Source organism: Cryptomeria japonica, chromosome 6, assembly GCF_030272615.1.
Source record: "Cryptomeria japonica chromosome 6, Sugi_1.0, whole genome shotgun sequence".
NCBI lineage: Eukaryota > Viridiplantae > Streptophyta > Pinopsida > Cupressales > Cupressaceae > Cryptomeria > Cryptomeria japonica.
In genome coordinates, this window is record NC_081410.1 from 499,188,150 (window position 1) to 499,204,532 (window position 16,383).

The following is a 16,383-nucleotide window of genomic DNA, read 5'->3' on the forward strand; positions in this document are numbered from 1 at the left end:
AAGATATCAGGAAGGAAAATGAAGAACTTGAAGCACTATTTTCAAGGAAAATTCCTAAAGGTCCAGTTGGAAGTAAGTATGAAGGTAAACTATCATTTAAATTTTTTAATTGCAATAAATTTTGTCATATGGCATCTAGATGTCCTGATAGACATGCAAGATTGAGAGAGGAAGCTAGAAGAACATATAAGCCTAACCCTAAATATCAGAGATACAGATTTAAGAAGAACAAAGATAAATCATGTTACTATGCTGATGACGGAGTTATTGATGATTCTAATGAAGAACCAGAAGATAATGGATGGGCTTTTGTAGTAATAAAATAAGATCAACTGACACCTACTATTCCACCAGTAGAGAAGGCCCTAACAACTAACATTGAGGAAAAAGATGAATGGATCATTGATTCTAGATGTTCACATCATATGACTGGTGATAAAAGTAAATTCTTATCTTTTTTAGGAATATAATGGAGGTCTAGTAAGATTCGGCGATGATAAAGCTTGTTTGATCAAAGGAAAAGGCATTATATCTTTGGATGGTAAGAAAAACACTGACAATGTTTATTATGTTGAAGGTTTCAAGCATAATCTTTTGAGTGTTGGTCAATTAGTTGAAAAGGGATTTTAGTTACAATTCAAGAATGGTAAATGCAAAATCATGAACAAAATTGGCTTGGAGATTGCAACCGGTAATTAGACTAGAGGTAATATATTTCATTTGAATAACAATGATAAGACATGCTTGGTTGCACATATTGATGAAAGTTGGTTATGGCATAAGAGACTCTATCATGTGAATTTTGATTACATTGTAAAGATCAGTTCAACTAAGGCAGTAAGGGATTTACCTAAGATTGTGAAACCTCATAATCTGGTATGTAAGGAATGTCAAATGGGAAAGCAAGTTAGAACAACTTTTAAGAGTATTTCTAAGAAATCCAATAATGTTCTTGATTTAATTCATACTGACTTGTGTGGTCCGGCAAGAATAAGAAGTCTATAGGGAGATAGATATTTTATGCTAATTATTGATGATTATTCTAGAATGTGTTGGGTTACTTTTCTCAGGGAGAAATCAGAAGCTTTTGGAAAATTCAAGTTATAGAAGGCAATGGTAGAGAATGAAACCAGTAAGAAAATCAAATGTTTGACATCTGATCAAGGAGGAGAATTTACATCTAAGGAATTTAATACATTCTGTGAAGTAAATGGAATCAAAAGACAACTATTAGCACCTTAGACACCTCAATAGAATGGAGTTGTGGAAAGGAAGAACAAAACTATTCTAGAAGTAGCTAGAAGCATGAAAAGGAAGCAAATCTACTTCATGTGTATTGGAGAGAAGCAGTGAATACAGTGGTTTACTCTTTCAACAAAGTTCACATCAAAGGTTAAACTGGTAAGACCCCTCATGAACTATGGTTTGGTAATACTCCTACTCTTAAATACTTTAGAATATTTGGAAGCAAATGTTATATTAGGAGAGATGAGTATGTTGGTAAATTTGATCCTCGAAGGAATATTCTTGGTTATTCATCTAAGAGCAAGGCATATAGATGTTTTAATAAAAGATTGCATAAGATCATTGAAAGTGCAAATGTGAAGATAGATGAACAATTTAGAGGAAATTCAAGGTCTGTAGATTTTGAACAGATAGTTGAGATGATCATAAATGAACCAATACAAAGTGCATCGTTACAGAATGTGGATCCAGTCACACCGGCATCATCAAAGAATTCCACAGTGACTGAAGTGTTAGGATTCCCAAAGATACTGATTGGGGGGGGGGGGGTGAATGAGTATCTTGTCGGTTAACAAATTTTTTGACCTTATTAAATAAATTGCATTCCAAAACAGTGTACCAGTAAACAAGAAATAATGCAGTAAATATGAACAATAAGAACAACATAGAAAGCACACCATAACACAAGATTTTTAACAAGGAAACCCGATGTGGGAAAAACATCGATGGGATTTGTGACCCACAATATTCACTCATTGGCCAATGAATGGATAATACTTACAATAGGGGTTTGCACATGCAAGAAGGCCAACTGCCTAAATCTCAATGCTTAGTTACAAAAGGAAGTCTCACTGATTTACAAAATGGATTATGCAAATCCAATATAATGTACTGCTTTAGTTCAACATCTACTATGCCAAGTTCAATACCGATTTAAGCTCATACTGTTAGGTCCTGGAGACAACTGAGGGGGGGGGGTGAATCAGTTGTCAAATAAATTGAAACCAAAAACTTATTAACCAGCTTAATACTTAATACTGGTAAACCAGTTAAGTATGTCGGTAGACAATGTTAACAGTTAATTGCTATACTGGTAAGGATTAATGCATGAAACATAAACATAAAGTCATCCACAACACATGACACCAATATTTGTAAGTGGAAACCCTGTAAGGGGAAAACCACAGTGGGAAACCTTACCCACAATCAGATGATACTACTACAGATAGTAAGTGTACATAAATGGGGTTTGCACATGGAGAAAGGCCAACAGCCTAGAGCTCACTACTCAATCACAAAATGGGAGTCACACTGACTACAGTTGGATGGTTAAATCCAATAAGAATGTACTGCACAAAATAGCATCTTCATATGCTTGATTCAGTACTAGTGTAATGCTGATATGCTTCTACAAAAACCTAACCTCACCTTCAAATGATGTCTTCGTGTATATCCCTGCTTGATCTCACATATACCTTCACTTAATTCTTTTTCGCATTCCACACTTGATCTTACAAATAAGATCTTACATTTATACCATACCCTAAGACCAATTTTAGTAGGTCGGCTCTACAAGATATTAGAATAAAAAACATTTTACATACAATACAATATCTGATGCAATAATCGATTGAACATGTCATCTTAATGCATTTACAACAATAATAATTCATCTCCATAGTGTGCCATGCTGATTAGAAAAGATAAACCTACCGGTGTAACCCTAGATAACCTGGACTTATTCGTCGGTAAAAGAAAATATGCAAATATGAATATACCAATGATTATTTCTTCAAAATAAAGTGTCGACATGATGTCTTCGACATTACCTAGTGTCTTCCATATCATTCTAGGTACTGGTGAACAATATATCCTGCCAGTGAACCATATACCAGTAACTATTGCATAGTTTACTGCTTGCCGGTGAATGTTGTTGGATCTCCAAAGTAGGTGTATTAGTAGGTGTTGACATCAATGACAAAACCATACCAAAATACCAACAATCTCCCCCTTTGGTATTGATGGCAACACAAGATGGAAAAACCATCAAAGTGCCAAAACAGAAATGCCAAATATAAAAACCAACAATCTCCATTTCTCCCCCTGGGAGTGACAATACCAATCTCTCATACCAATTTCTCCTTTAATGTGGTTTTCAAAATCTCTCCCCCTTTGACATCAAATGCCAAAGTCACAAAAAGTCAAAATCATATAAAATACCAACTAGTTCAATATACCAACTACTCCCCCTGAGAAGTAGCTTCCTCATCAAATACCGGAATAAAAGATTTGTTCATTTAATTCTGTCAGTTGATGACAATCATCAACTGTCTAAGTCTCTACCGGTGGTGGTATGACTCCAAGCTGATCTCTAAGATACTCAAAAGTCTCCTTAGGCAAAGGTTTTGTGAAAATATCTGCAAGCTGTTCTTTAGTATTCACATAAACTAGTTTTATCTCCTTTTCTTCAACTTTTTCCCTTAGAAAATTCAGTTTGATAGAAACATGTTTTGTTTTAGAATGTAATACCAGATTCTTAGATATATCAATTGCTACAGTGTTATCACAATATATAGTAATAGGTTCTTTGCATTTTACCTTTATGTCTTTCAACATTTTCTTAAGCCATAATACCTGTGTACAATTTGTTGTTGCTGCGACATATTCTGATTCTGCTGTTGATAAAGATATACAACTCTATTTCTTACCCAACCAAGAAACTAATCTCTTTCCAGGAAAGAATGCTCCTCCAGTGGTACTTTTTCTATCATCTACATCTCCTGCCCAATTTGCATCTGTGTATGCACATAGATCAAATTTTTCTTCTTTAGGATACCATAATCCAAGATTTGATGTGCCTTGTAAGTACCAGAAAATCCTTTTTACTGCTGATTCATGATTTTCCCTAGGATTACTTTGAAATCTAGAAACAATACATAATACATTCATAATATTAGGCCTGGTTTGTGTCAAATATAGTAAACCTCCTATCATAGATTTGTATCTAGTTGGATTAACAGGTGTAGATTCATCTCTTTGAGATAATTTGTCATGTGTAGTCATAGGTGTGCTTACTGGTTTAGAGTTCTTTATCCCAAATTTCTTTAGTAATTCTTTCAAGTACTTGGATTGACTCAAAAATATACCTTTATCAGTCTGAGAAATCTACAAACCTAAAAATAATATTTTTTCTCCAATCATAGACATTTCAAATTCTTGTTGCATTTCAATAGAAAATTCCTTACATAATCCATCTTCTCCTCCAAAGATTATATCATCAAAAATACTTCAATAATCAAGATGTCATCATTAGTTATTTTGTAATATAAATTGCTATCTGCATTTCCTTTAGTAAAACCAATCTTCAAAAGATACTTATCCAACCTTGCATACCAAGCTCTTGGGGCTTGTTTCAATCCATACAGAGCTTTTATTAACTTGCAAACCATATCATTGTCATCTGTCAAAGAAAACCCATCAGGTTGTTCAAATTATACTTCTTCTTCAAGATCTCCATTCAAAAATGCACATTTAATATCCATTTGATAAACTTTGTAGTCCTTGTGAGCTGCAAAAGCCAAAAATAACCTAACTGCCTCAATTCTGGCTACCGGTGCAAAGGTTTCATTGTAATCAACTCCTTCTTTCTGAGAATATCCCTTACACACTAGTCTTGCTTTATTCCTGACAACCTTACCATCTTCATTAAGTTTGTTTCTAAATACCCATTTAGTTCCAATTACATTTTTATCTTTAGGCCGAGGAACTAATGTCCAAGTATTATTCTTCTCAATTTGTCCTAATTCTTCTTCCATAGCTTTAATCCAAAATTTATCTTCACATGCCTCATTAATAGATGATGGTTCAATTTGAGAAATAAGACATACCTCTTCATTTGCCAATTTTCCTCTTGTCATAACTCCTTTAAATTTGTTTCCAATTATCTGATCTTCAGAATGATTCAGTCTTACATACCGATGTGTCTTAGTTTGCTATTGTTCTTCAATTACTGTAGAATCTTTTGATGATACTGGGGTAACTGGATCTTCATTCTATATCAGTGGATTTAGTATAGGTTCATTTGTTACAATTTCTGTTGCCAGTTCAGAGTCTATATACCTTGAAGTTCCTCTGAATTGTTCATAAATCTTTACATTTGTACTCTCAACAATTTTCTGCAATCTCTTGTTAGAACATCTATAGGCCTTGCTCTTAGATGAATAACCAAGAAATATTCCTTCATCACTTCTAGGATCAAATTTGCCAATATACTCATCTCTTCTAATATAACATTTACTTCCAAAAATTCTAAAATACTTAAGAGTAGGAGTATTACCGAACCATAGTTCATGAGGGGTCTTATCAGTTTCACCTTTGATGTGAACTTTGTTGAATGTATAGATAGCAGTGCTAACTGCTTCTCTTCAATACACATGTGGTAGATTTGCTTCTAATAACATACTTCTAGCTGCATCCAAGATAGTTCTATTTTTCCTTTCAACAACTCCATTCTGTTGTGGTGTCTGAGGTGTTGATAACTGTCTTTTGATTCCATTCACTTCACAGAATGTATTAAAGTCCTTAGATGTGAATTCTCCTGCTTGATCTAATCTTAAACATTTGTTTTTCTTACCGGTTTCATTTTCAGCCATTGCTTTGAATAGTTTGAACTTACCAAGTGCTTCTGATTTTTCTCTAAGAAAAGTAACATAACACATTCTAGAATAATCATCAATAATTAGCATGAAACATCTATCACCTTGTAAGCTTCTAGTTCTAGCTGGACCACATAAATCAGTTTGAATTAAGTCAAGAGCATTATTGGATTTTTCTAGAATACTTTTGAAACTGGCTCTAACTTGTTTTCCAAATTGACATTCCTTACATATTGTATTGTGAGGTTTCACAATTTTAGGTAAATCTCTAACTGCCTTAGAAGTATTGATTTTTACCATGCAATCAAAATTTACATGACATAGTCTCTTATGCCATAACCAACTTTCATCTATATGTGCAATTAAGCATGCCTTTTCACTATTATTTAAATGAAAGATATTGCCTCTAGTCTGATTACCAGTTGCAATTTCCAAACCAGTTTTATTCATGATTTTGCATTTTCCATTTTTAAATTGTAGCTGAAATCCCTTCTCAACTAATTGACCAACACTTAAAAGATTATGTTTTAATCCTTCAACATAGTAGACATTGTCAGTGTTATGTTTACCATCAAGAGATATTGAACCCTTACCTTTGATTGAATAAGCTTTGTCATCTCCAAATCTTACTAAACCTCCATTGTATTCTTGAAAGTTCAAGAATTTACCTTTGTCTCTAGTCATATGATGTGAGCATCCTGAGTCAATAATCCATTCATCCTTTGTTTCAAGTTTAGCTGCTAGGGCTTGTTCTACCGGTTGAGTAGTAGGTGTCAATTGATCTTCTGTTATAGCAACAAAAACCCATCCATTGTTTGTTGGATCCTCATCAAAATCATCAGTCACACCTTCATCAACAATGTAACAAGATTTATCTTTGTTCTTTTTAAATCTGTATCTCTGATATTCAGGATTAGGCTTGTATTTTCTTCTAGCTTCTTCTCTTAGTCTAGCATGTCTATCAGGGCATCTTGAAGCCATATGACCAATCTTATTGTAGTTAAAACATTTAAAGGGTGCTTTACCTTCATACTTACTTCCAATTGGACCTTTTGACATTTTTCTTGCAAATAGTGCTTCAAGCTCTTCAAGCTCTTCATTCTCCCTTCTGGATTCTTCAAGTTCTCTTGCATAAAAGGCTCTCCAGTCTAATTTGTCAAATGATGGAGTAGATGATGTTGATGCTTTAAAGGCCAAATCAGTCTTTATAGTAACAGGACCAAATTCCTCAATTTCATAGGCTGAAAGTTTTCCAATCAATGTATCCCTAGTTACTGATGTATTAGGCATTGTTCTCAACTCATTTATAGCAGTAACCTTCATTTTATATGTCGGTGGCAAACCTCTTAATATTTTTGAAACAATTTCATCCTCACTCAGAGTTCCTCCACAACATTTAATACCCAAAACAATTTCATTTACTCTTTCCATAAAAGCAGAAATCCTTTCATCTTCTTCCATTTTTAGATGTTCATACCTGACTTGGAAGCTTTCAAGCTTTACAATTTTGACTATGGAATCTCCTTCATTTAGTGTTTCCAAATGATCCCAAATAGCTTTGGCAATAGACCTGTCTAATAATATCATGATTTGTTGATCTGATAATGCACTCAACAGTGCTTCTCTTGCTTTACAATCATTCTCTTCATCTTTCGCTAAAGTAGTTGGAGAAATCTGACCAGCTACAACATCAGTATAACCATTCTTTGTAACTTCCTAGATTTCTTTACTAATGCAATTTAGATGTGTCTCCATTCTGATCTTCCATATCCCATAGTTGGTTCCATCAAGTTTAGGATTATCCTTCCTGAAGTAATTAGTAGACATTGGATCTCCTCAAGTTTTTAAACTTCTGCAAAAGAGGACTAAGCTCTGATACCAATTGTTAGGTCCCAGAGACAACTGAGGGGGGGGGGGGGGGGGGTGAATCAGTTGTCAAATAAATTCAAACCAAAAACTTATTAACCAACTTAATGCTTAATACCGATAAACCAATTAAGTATGCCGGTAGACAGTGTTAATAGTAAATTGCTATACTGGTAAGGATTAATGCATGAAACATAAACATAAAGTCATCCACAACACATGACACCAATATTTGTATGTGGAAACCCTGTAAGGAGAAAAACCATGGTGGGAAACCTTACCCACAATCAGATGATACTACTATAGATAGTAAGTGTATATAAATGGGGTCTACACATGCAGAAAGGCCAATAGCCTAGAGCTCACTGCTCAATCACAAAATGGGAGTCACACTGACTACAGTTGGATGGTTAAATCCAATAAGAATATACTACACAAAATAGCATCTTCATATGCTTGATTCAGTACCGGTGTAATGCTGATATGCTTCTACAAAAACCTAACTTCACCTTCAAATGATGTCTTCGTGTATATCCCTGCTTGATCTCACATATACCTTCACTTAATTCTTTTTCGCATTCCACACTTGATCTTACAAATAAGATCTTACATTTATACCATACCCTAAGACCAATTTTAGTAGGTCGGCTCTACAAGATATTACAATAAAAAACATTTTACATACAATACAATATCCAATGCAATAACCGATTGAACATGTCGACTTAATGCATTTACAACAATAATAAATAATCTCCATAGCATGCCATGCTGATCTGGAAAAGATAAACCTACCAGTGTAACCCTAGATAACCTGGACCTATTTGCCGGTAAAAGAAAATATGCAAATATGAATATACCAATGATTATTTCTTCAAAATAAAGTGTCGACATGATGTCTTCGACATTACCAAGTGTCTTCCATATCATTCCAGGTATCGGTGAACAATATATCTTGCCGGTGAACCATATACCAGTAACTGTTGCACAATTTACTGCTTGCCGGTGAGTGTTGCTGGATCTCCAAAGTAGGTGTATTAGTAGGTGTTGACATCAATGACAAAACCATACCAAAATACCAATACATACAATAACCATAAACCTTACTCCAAATTCCACCTTAATATTCGCATATTACTTCTGCAATAATATTCCCATGTCTGCATCTTAAATGATCTACAAGATCTCATACTTATATATGAGTCTTATCACAATATGCCTTGTCGGCTTACAAAAAGATATTACAATTAAATACAAAATATAATAATCCAAATCCTGTCGGTCAGGGTGTCGGTAATCATCTTTGCCGCTACCAGTAAACTATCTACTGGTGTAGAGTTTGTCAGTGTTGGAGCCATAGGATTGCAAGGTTGCCATCAATGACAATACCTTCAATCACCTACAATTTCTCATTGGAGTGTCCAATGCCAACATGAAGAACAACAACAAGTGAATAAACCCAGGCATGTAAGACTGAATCACTCAAAAAATTAGATAATTGGAAATAAGTATCAAGGTGTTATGACAAGAGGAATACTAGCAAATGAAGAGGTATGTTTAATTTCTCAAATTGAACCAGCATCTGTTATTGAAACATGTGAAGGTAAATTTTGGATAAAAGCTATGGAAGATGAATTGGAACAAATTGAAAAGAACAATACATGGACATTGGTTCCCCGACCTAAAGACAAAAATGTAATTGGAACTAAATGGGTATTTAGAAATAAACTTAATGAAGATGGTAAAGTAATCAAGAATAAAGCAAGATTAGTGTGTAAATGATATTCATAGAAAGAGGGAATTGATTATAATGAAACCTTTGCACTGGTAACTAGAATCGAGGCAGTCAAATTATTTCTTGCATTTGTTATTTGTGCATTGTTGCTTGGAAGCAGATTGATTTCATGGTTGAGCAAGAAGTAGAGTTGTACATCATTATCAATAGCAGAATCAGAATATGTTGCATCAACAACTAATTGTATGCAGGTATTATGGATTAATTAAATGTTGAAGGGCATAAAGGTAAAATGCAAAGAACCTATAATCATTTATTGTGATAATTCAACAACACTTGATATATCAAAGAATCCGGTATTTCACTCTAAGACTAAACATGTTTCAATCAAATACAAAGTTCTAAAAGAGAATGTTGAACCAAAAGAAGTAAGATTGGTTTATGTGAATACTAAAGAGAAGATTGTAGATACCTTTACAAAGCCTTTGCCTAAGGAAACCTTTGAATATCTCAAAGAGCAACTTTGGGTAATACCCTCACCATCAGAGACTTAGATGATTGAATATTGGCATCAAACTGGCAGAACCTAACAGAGAAATTCTTTTTTCGGCTTTGATGGAGGAGAGATACTTCTCAGGGGGAGTAGTTGGTATCATTTGGTTGTATGTTTTGGTATTTTTATTGCTTTGGCATTTGATGTCAAAGGGGGAGAGATATCTATGGAAAAAAATTATTCCTAGGGAGAGAGTTCTATGAAAAACTTTGTATTTGGAAAGATATTATTCATTGGGGGAGAGATATTTACTCTCTGTAATTTTGGTTTTAATTTTTGGTAATTGATCTCTTCTGGAGATTGTTGGTTTTTGGTTTTTAGCATTTTTGCTTTGGCACTTAGATATTTTTCCATCTAGTGTTGCCATCAATGCCAAAGGGGGAGACTATTGGTATTATGGATGTGTTGAATTAGTTTTGTCATTGATGTCAACACGTATCCTTCTAGAGATCTATGGTTATGTTGAACTAGCACATTGTGTTCACCGGCATGTTCAGTGACTTATGCACAGTCACTGGTATATTGTTCACCAATAGGTTATATTTTTCACCAGCACTGATGATGACTTGTTATCATCTAGAGATCACTTGATTATGTCAAAGACATGGTTTGGATACTTGGTTTTGGTGTTATAGTTATTGGTCTAATTGGGTTGACATATTTGATGTTACTGGTAAATTGGTCTAGGTTATGAACTGATATGTGTTATCTATTCCAGATCAACACGACACATTATGGAGATGATTTATTGATTGGATATTGTTGTAAATGCATTGAGATGACATGATGCATTGCATCTTGATTCATTCGTAATTGATTTACTTGTAATATTCTTAGTGAGCCGACCTACACATTTGGTCTTAGGTTTTGTATATAAGTAAGGTCTCATTTGTGAGATGAGATATGGTATGAGAAGACAAGAAAAAGGTTATGGTATTGTAATATGGTATGTGTGAATATTGAGGATCCTATGAGCAGACCATAGAGAAGGTTCAAGGAAGGTATGAAGGTATTTGTTAGAGCTCAACAGGTACTGAATCCTGCATTGAAGATGTTATTTTGAGCAGTACATTATCATTGGATTTAACCATCCAATTATAGTCAGTGTGACTCCTATTTTGTGATTGAGCAGTGAGCTCTAGGCAGTTGGCCTTTCTGCATGTGCATACGCCATTTGTATACACATACTATCTGCAGTAGTATCATCTAATTGTGGGTAAGGTTTCCCACCGTGGTTTTTCCCTTTACCGGGTTTTCACATACAAATCTTTGTGTTATGTGTTGTGGATGTTGTTTCTCTTTTTGTTCCATGCATTAAGTTTCACCGGTATTGATATTAACTGTTAATCTGTTAACCGACATTAAGTTTGGTTTACCAGTATTAAGTATCAAGTTTGATTAAGTTATAATTGGGTTGAAATTCATTGACAATTGATTCACTGCCCCCCCGAGTTGTCTTCCGGGTCTGAACAATTCTCCTACCTCTATGCTTTTCTCAAACAAGATCAAACACTTTTTAATCCTTTTTACCCCCTAATTAAAACTAAGTGCCTAGAAAATTAAACAAGCACAAAGTTTGGTTGGATTTCCTTAGGCAACCTATAGAAAATATGATTAGTAGTTTTTTTTTAAGCCTTGGACAATCGAGTAAATCTACAAAACTCACAAAATTATGATTAGTGAAGGCAAATTTACAGAAACAACGCTCGCACTATTCTGCAGACACCCGCATTAAAGCACCTGTGCAGGCGTTGAAACACCTCCATACGCACTAAAGGGGGCATAAAATTAAAAACAATAGGAACCATACGAAAAAATTAAAAATAAAATAATATACATGCGATTGCGCTGATGTAAAGTTGGAGGCGCTAAAATGTGAGCATGCTCGTTGAAATAGGTTAGCAAAAAAAAACAAAAGACAAAAACCCAGAAATTTGAAATTTTGAAAATGAGTGCCAAACCACTAAAGTGCCCATGCTATTCGCTAGGCGCTCACACTAAACTGGAAATTTAAAATAAAAAGATTGTAAAATTACACTAACTAAATTTTTTTTTTTCTTAATTTTTTTCCTTTTTTTAGTGTTTTTTGCTACTAATTAAGTAATAAAATGGAAAATACTCCAAAAACATTAAACTGAAAGCAAGTATGAAAATTTTGTTGTCGGACGCGCTGTTTCAATGGCGGTCGCGTTGTTCTGGGATCCTGCACAAAAGGCAAGTTAAAATTTTAAATTTTGAACACTTGTGCTAAAACTCATGTCGCTCACGCTGAACCCATAGCGCTCGTGTTGATTTGCAGCCGCTCACGCTGTTCCAAAAGCTGTGATCAAAGAGCTCACAAAAACTCCAAAAAATGTTAAATTTTAGGGACGTGGGTCCCACCAGGCATGCCAGAATGAAGATGATAAAAATGAGCAAGGCAAGATTCAATCATAATATGCAAATAAAACACATTAAAACACATAAAACACAAAAGGACTATTTATACCTTGCCAATCTTTATCTTCTTCTTTGGATTGAGACTTTGATGAAGCCAAGGATTCACCCCTCCTTGACTTGATTGGATTGGCTCCCTTGTTGAAAGTGGATGGCTCTCCAAGATTGTGCACAAGATGATGAGATGGAATGGATAAGAGATTTGGCTAAGTGATGGATAAATGGAAATTTGAGTAGAGTTTGGGTGTTATGGGTGTTTTCTTAGATTCAATTAGACAACATAAAATTAACTAACTTGGAGATGTGAAATAAGGGGATGGAGTCATCAATTTATAGGAGAAGAGGAGAAGAAATGGAGGGCTAGGATTGATCCAAGATGAAGGGTTAAGATTGCATTTGAGCCTACACATGGCCCAAGAGGAGATGACAAGACAAGTGTGGAGACCAAGAGATACACCATAAAGGCCTTTCTTGTCTCCATACTCCTCAAACTTCATTGGGAATACTTCCCAATGTACCAAGGGAAGAGAAAGGAATAAAATATTCCTTGAGAGATGGGGATGTGGAATTAAAAATTCCTCAAAAAGGATAATCATAGGGATTGGAGGAATAAAGAGGAATTAGAAATTCCTTGGAGGAAGAGATGTTTAGAAGAATGTGAGATTTTTGAAAAATTCACATTCACCTAGGAAAGGAGCATTTAAGGAAGGTGGTTGGATGGAAGAGACAAGGAGTTGACTTTGTGGCTAATCATGAGGATTAGTCACTAGAAACTAATTAGGAGAAGGATTAGAAGAATGATTAGGTGGGATTAGGGCAAATAGGATGTGTAGGAGGATTTGACTAGGAGAGAGAATGAGCGGAGGGAATTAAAAATTAGAAGAATAATGATAAGTGAGATTAGGGATGCTTCTAGAAAAATTTATTAGGCTAATGATGTATTAGGAAAAGGTGATTTGTAGGAATCACTTGGATCAATTAATTAATTGAGATTAATTAATTAAAGGGTGGATTTGGAGAGAATTAATTTTAGGGATTTTTGGAAGAATAAAGGTAGATTGATTTATTAAATAAATCAATCACTAGACTATAGTGACAATATTAATTATATTTAATTAATATTGAGAAACCATAGGGATTGGCATAATTAGTAAATTAATTATGCGAAGAAATTAAATGAATAATTAGTTTAAGTGTCTACACTCAGGGCTTCAGAAAGATCATGGTCTGCATTATCTTTTATCATCTGGTAAGCTATGTGAATTACAACTGCGGGAATGCTATTTGTTCTACTGGAATGATAAACCATGTATCTGATCACCATAGATGCATATTTAACTTCAGGGTCCTCAATTTCATTTATTGTCATTGCTTGGCCATCCCATTTAGACTTTGTCACTTTAGTTACATCATCCTTCGGGATTAGCCTAAGCACAAGAACTTCACCAATGGCAGACAATCTAGTGACGACATGAATTTCTTCCTTTGATATCTTATGCGGTCAATCAAGCCATATAAACTAGTCATGTATCCCGCTCAAGACATACCGAATATGATCTTCTTTGAATTCATCAAGAAAGTTCAGCACATGGTGAAATCCCTTGTCAACAACCCTCTAGTATTGATCTTTTAATACACCTTGTTTATCACATAATGTTTAGAATTCATTATAGATTGAAATGGTACCTAAATCTTCCAACTTACAGTGAATGTAGGACCGAACATCTTGCACATGCAACACTCCATATGACACGCTAGATAGGGCTCCGACAGGATTGGTTTCAATCAACTTATGTGGATGCCTCTTGAATTATGGGCATGGCCTTTCAGTAACTTCTACAAAATGTGGTGTATCCATTGTAAGATATCAAACACATATTCAAATTCTAGATAAATACCTTTCATCACCTCCGCAGCTAGGGTTTATGTGCTTTCTGGTCTGAATGCACTTCACCAATTCACTTCTCCACAAATCTCTTCAATTCACTATCAATCTTTGCCAATGCAGTAAACACAAGCTCTTTCTCTATTTTTATCGCTCTCCAATATGTAAGGTAACAAATAAGACTGAAAAACTTCCTTTTATTTACCTTTTACAAGCTGCATTAAATGATATACTTGGTTGATCTTACCCTAATCACCATTCAACCCTAATACTCACTACCAGTTCTCATATCACATCAAACCTACTAGTTTGATCATAAAATCACTTCTCAACATCACAATGCATCAAAGTATGCAGATTTAACTTACCGGACATCATATAGGGGGTTCAAAAATGGATTTGACAGTAAGTTCCCCCTAAGGTTTATAACAATTAGTTTACCGGTGAAGGATTCTCCACATGAGGTGAAGAATGAGTCTCTTCCGATGACTTCTCATCACTCTTCTTTCTCTAGATTTTATTCATTTCATTCCTGGTCTCCTCAACATCAACTTTCTTCTTACCTTTCAGATCAACAAATTGAATTACCGGTTGATTCATCCTTGCTCTGTAAAACCTAGCAATGTGTCCTGGTTGATGACAATGATAACATGCCATACTAGATGTTCTCTAAGGTCCATCATTGCCTCTACTAGTCCTTCTTTTGTAGTTCTTATCCACATGACCATAGTTAAGATAGATTGTGCAAATCGTATTCATCCTTCTCTCCGTCTCATAGGGACTAGACCGACTAGCATGAGGTCTCTGCAAAGTAGGGTTTCTTCGGTCATTATAGGATCTTTTCCGGTTACCTCCAGATCTCTAATTCATGTAACATCTCTAAATATTTTCTCCAAACCTACACTCAATAGCTCTATTCCCGTACTTGTTGCAAGTGTAACAATAACCATTAAAAGTTCTAGGCTTGTAAGCCTTATAAGCATTAGGTCTAAAACCATCAAAAGAACTAGATCTTCTTCTACAAACATTAGCACTATGTCCTAACTTATGACAATTAAAACATATAGGTTTGTAGACTTTCTTACCAGTGTTCACCTTTGTCTTAGGTGCAAATTTTTCTTCATGCAGAATGTTCTTTGTATCGGAAGAATCACCTTTCTGAAAGGTTGTGTATCCTAAGCCTTGTGTCTCTCCTTTCTGCCTCTGAGACTGGATCTTCTCATCTAGTATAGTAGATCTCTTGTTAAATTTGAACAGTAACTCATTAGCATCAACCAGCTCTTTTGTAAGATCTTGATTCTTCTTCATCAGCCTTTCTCTAAGGGACATTGCCATGTCTAGATCAGCCTTTACTTCTTTTTTCTCTTGAAGATATGCAGTCAGGGTTCCAACCTCTTGATTTAGCTTAAAGATCTCATTCTCTTTTTCTCTAATCTTGTCTTCAACAGTTCTTCTAGCTTCCAACTCTTGACTCATCCTAATAGTTAGGGCTTCAATTTCTCTCCTTAGATTTGACTTATCATCATTTAACTTTTCTGCCTCATTAACCAATGCATCCATGTTTGCTTCCTCAGATGAACTACTTTCACTAAGTTCATACAATTGTTTAGCTAGCTTTCTCCTCTTTGCCAGAGATGCTTTGTACTTAACCCTCGATTCACCTAGGGCTTCTTTAGATTCTACAAGCCAGTTAGAAAACTCTCTATAACTAATTCCTTCCCCCATGATAGCCTTAGGGATCCTTCCCAAGAAGTTAAGCCTTAGGGGAATTAGGCTCCGATACCAATTGATAAACTTATAAGTGATAACTCAATGATGAACGAATAGTACCAAACTGGTACTGAGAGGGGGGGGTGAATCAGTATAGACAAAAACACATTCCTAAAACCGGTTTGTCAGCAGACACTGCGCTTTGGCAAACAAACAGTAACACCGGTCTTAAACTAAGTACAACCGGCAAAACCTAGAATAACTAAGACAAGCATAAACCAGTTGACACTTATCTTTT

The 16,383-nt window shown here is 34.9% G+C and overlaps 1 protein-coding gene across 1 annotated transcript in view; it reads right to left on the reverse strand.

Annotated features, from left to right (window-relative positions):
* Nucleotides 1–16,100, reverse strand: part of LOC131876670 (uncharacterized) — a 91,042-nt gene extending 74,942 nt beyond the window's left edge. Inside the window, exon 1 of the mRNA XM_059222113.1 lies at nucleotides 15,461–16,100. Within this exon, the coding sequence (XP_059078096.1) occupies nucleotides 15,461–16,100 (640 nt within the window). The remainder of the gene's footprint in view (nucleotides 1–15,460) is intronic.
* Between the last annotated feature and the right edge of the window lie 283 nt (nucleotides 16,101–16,383).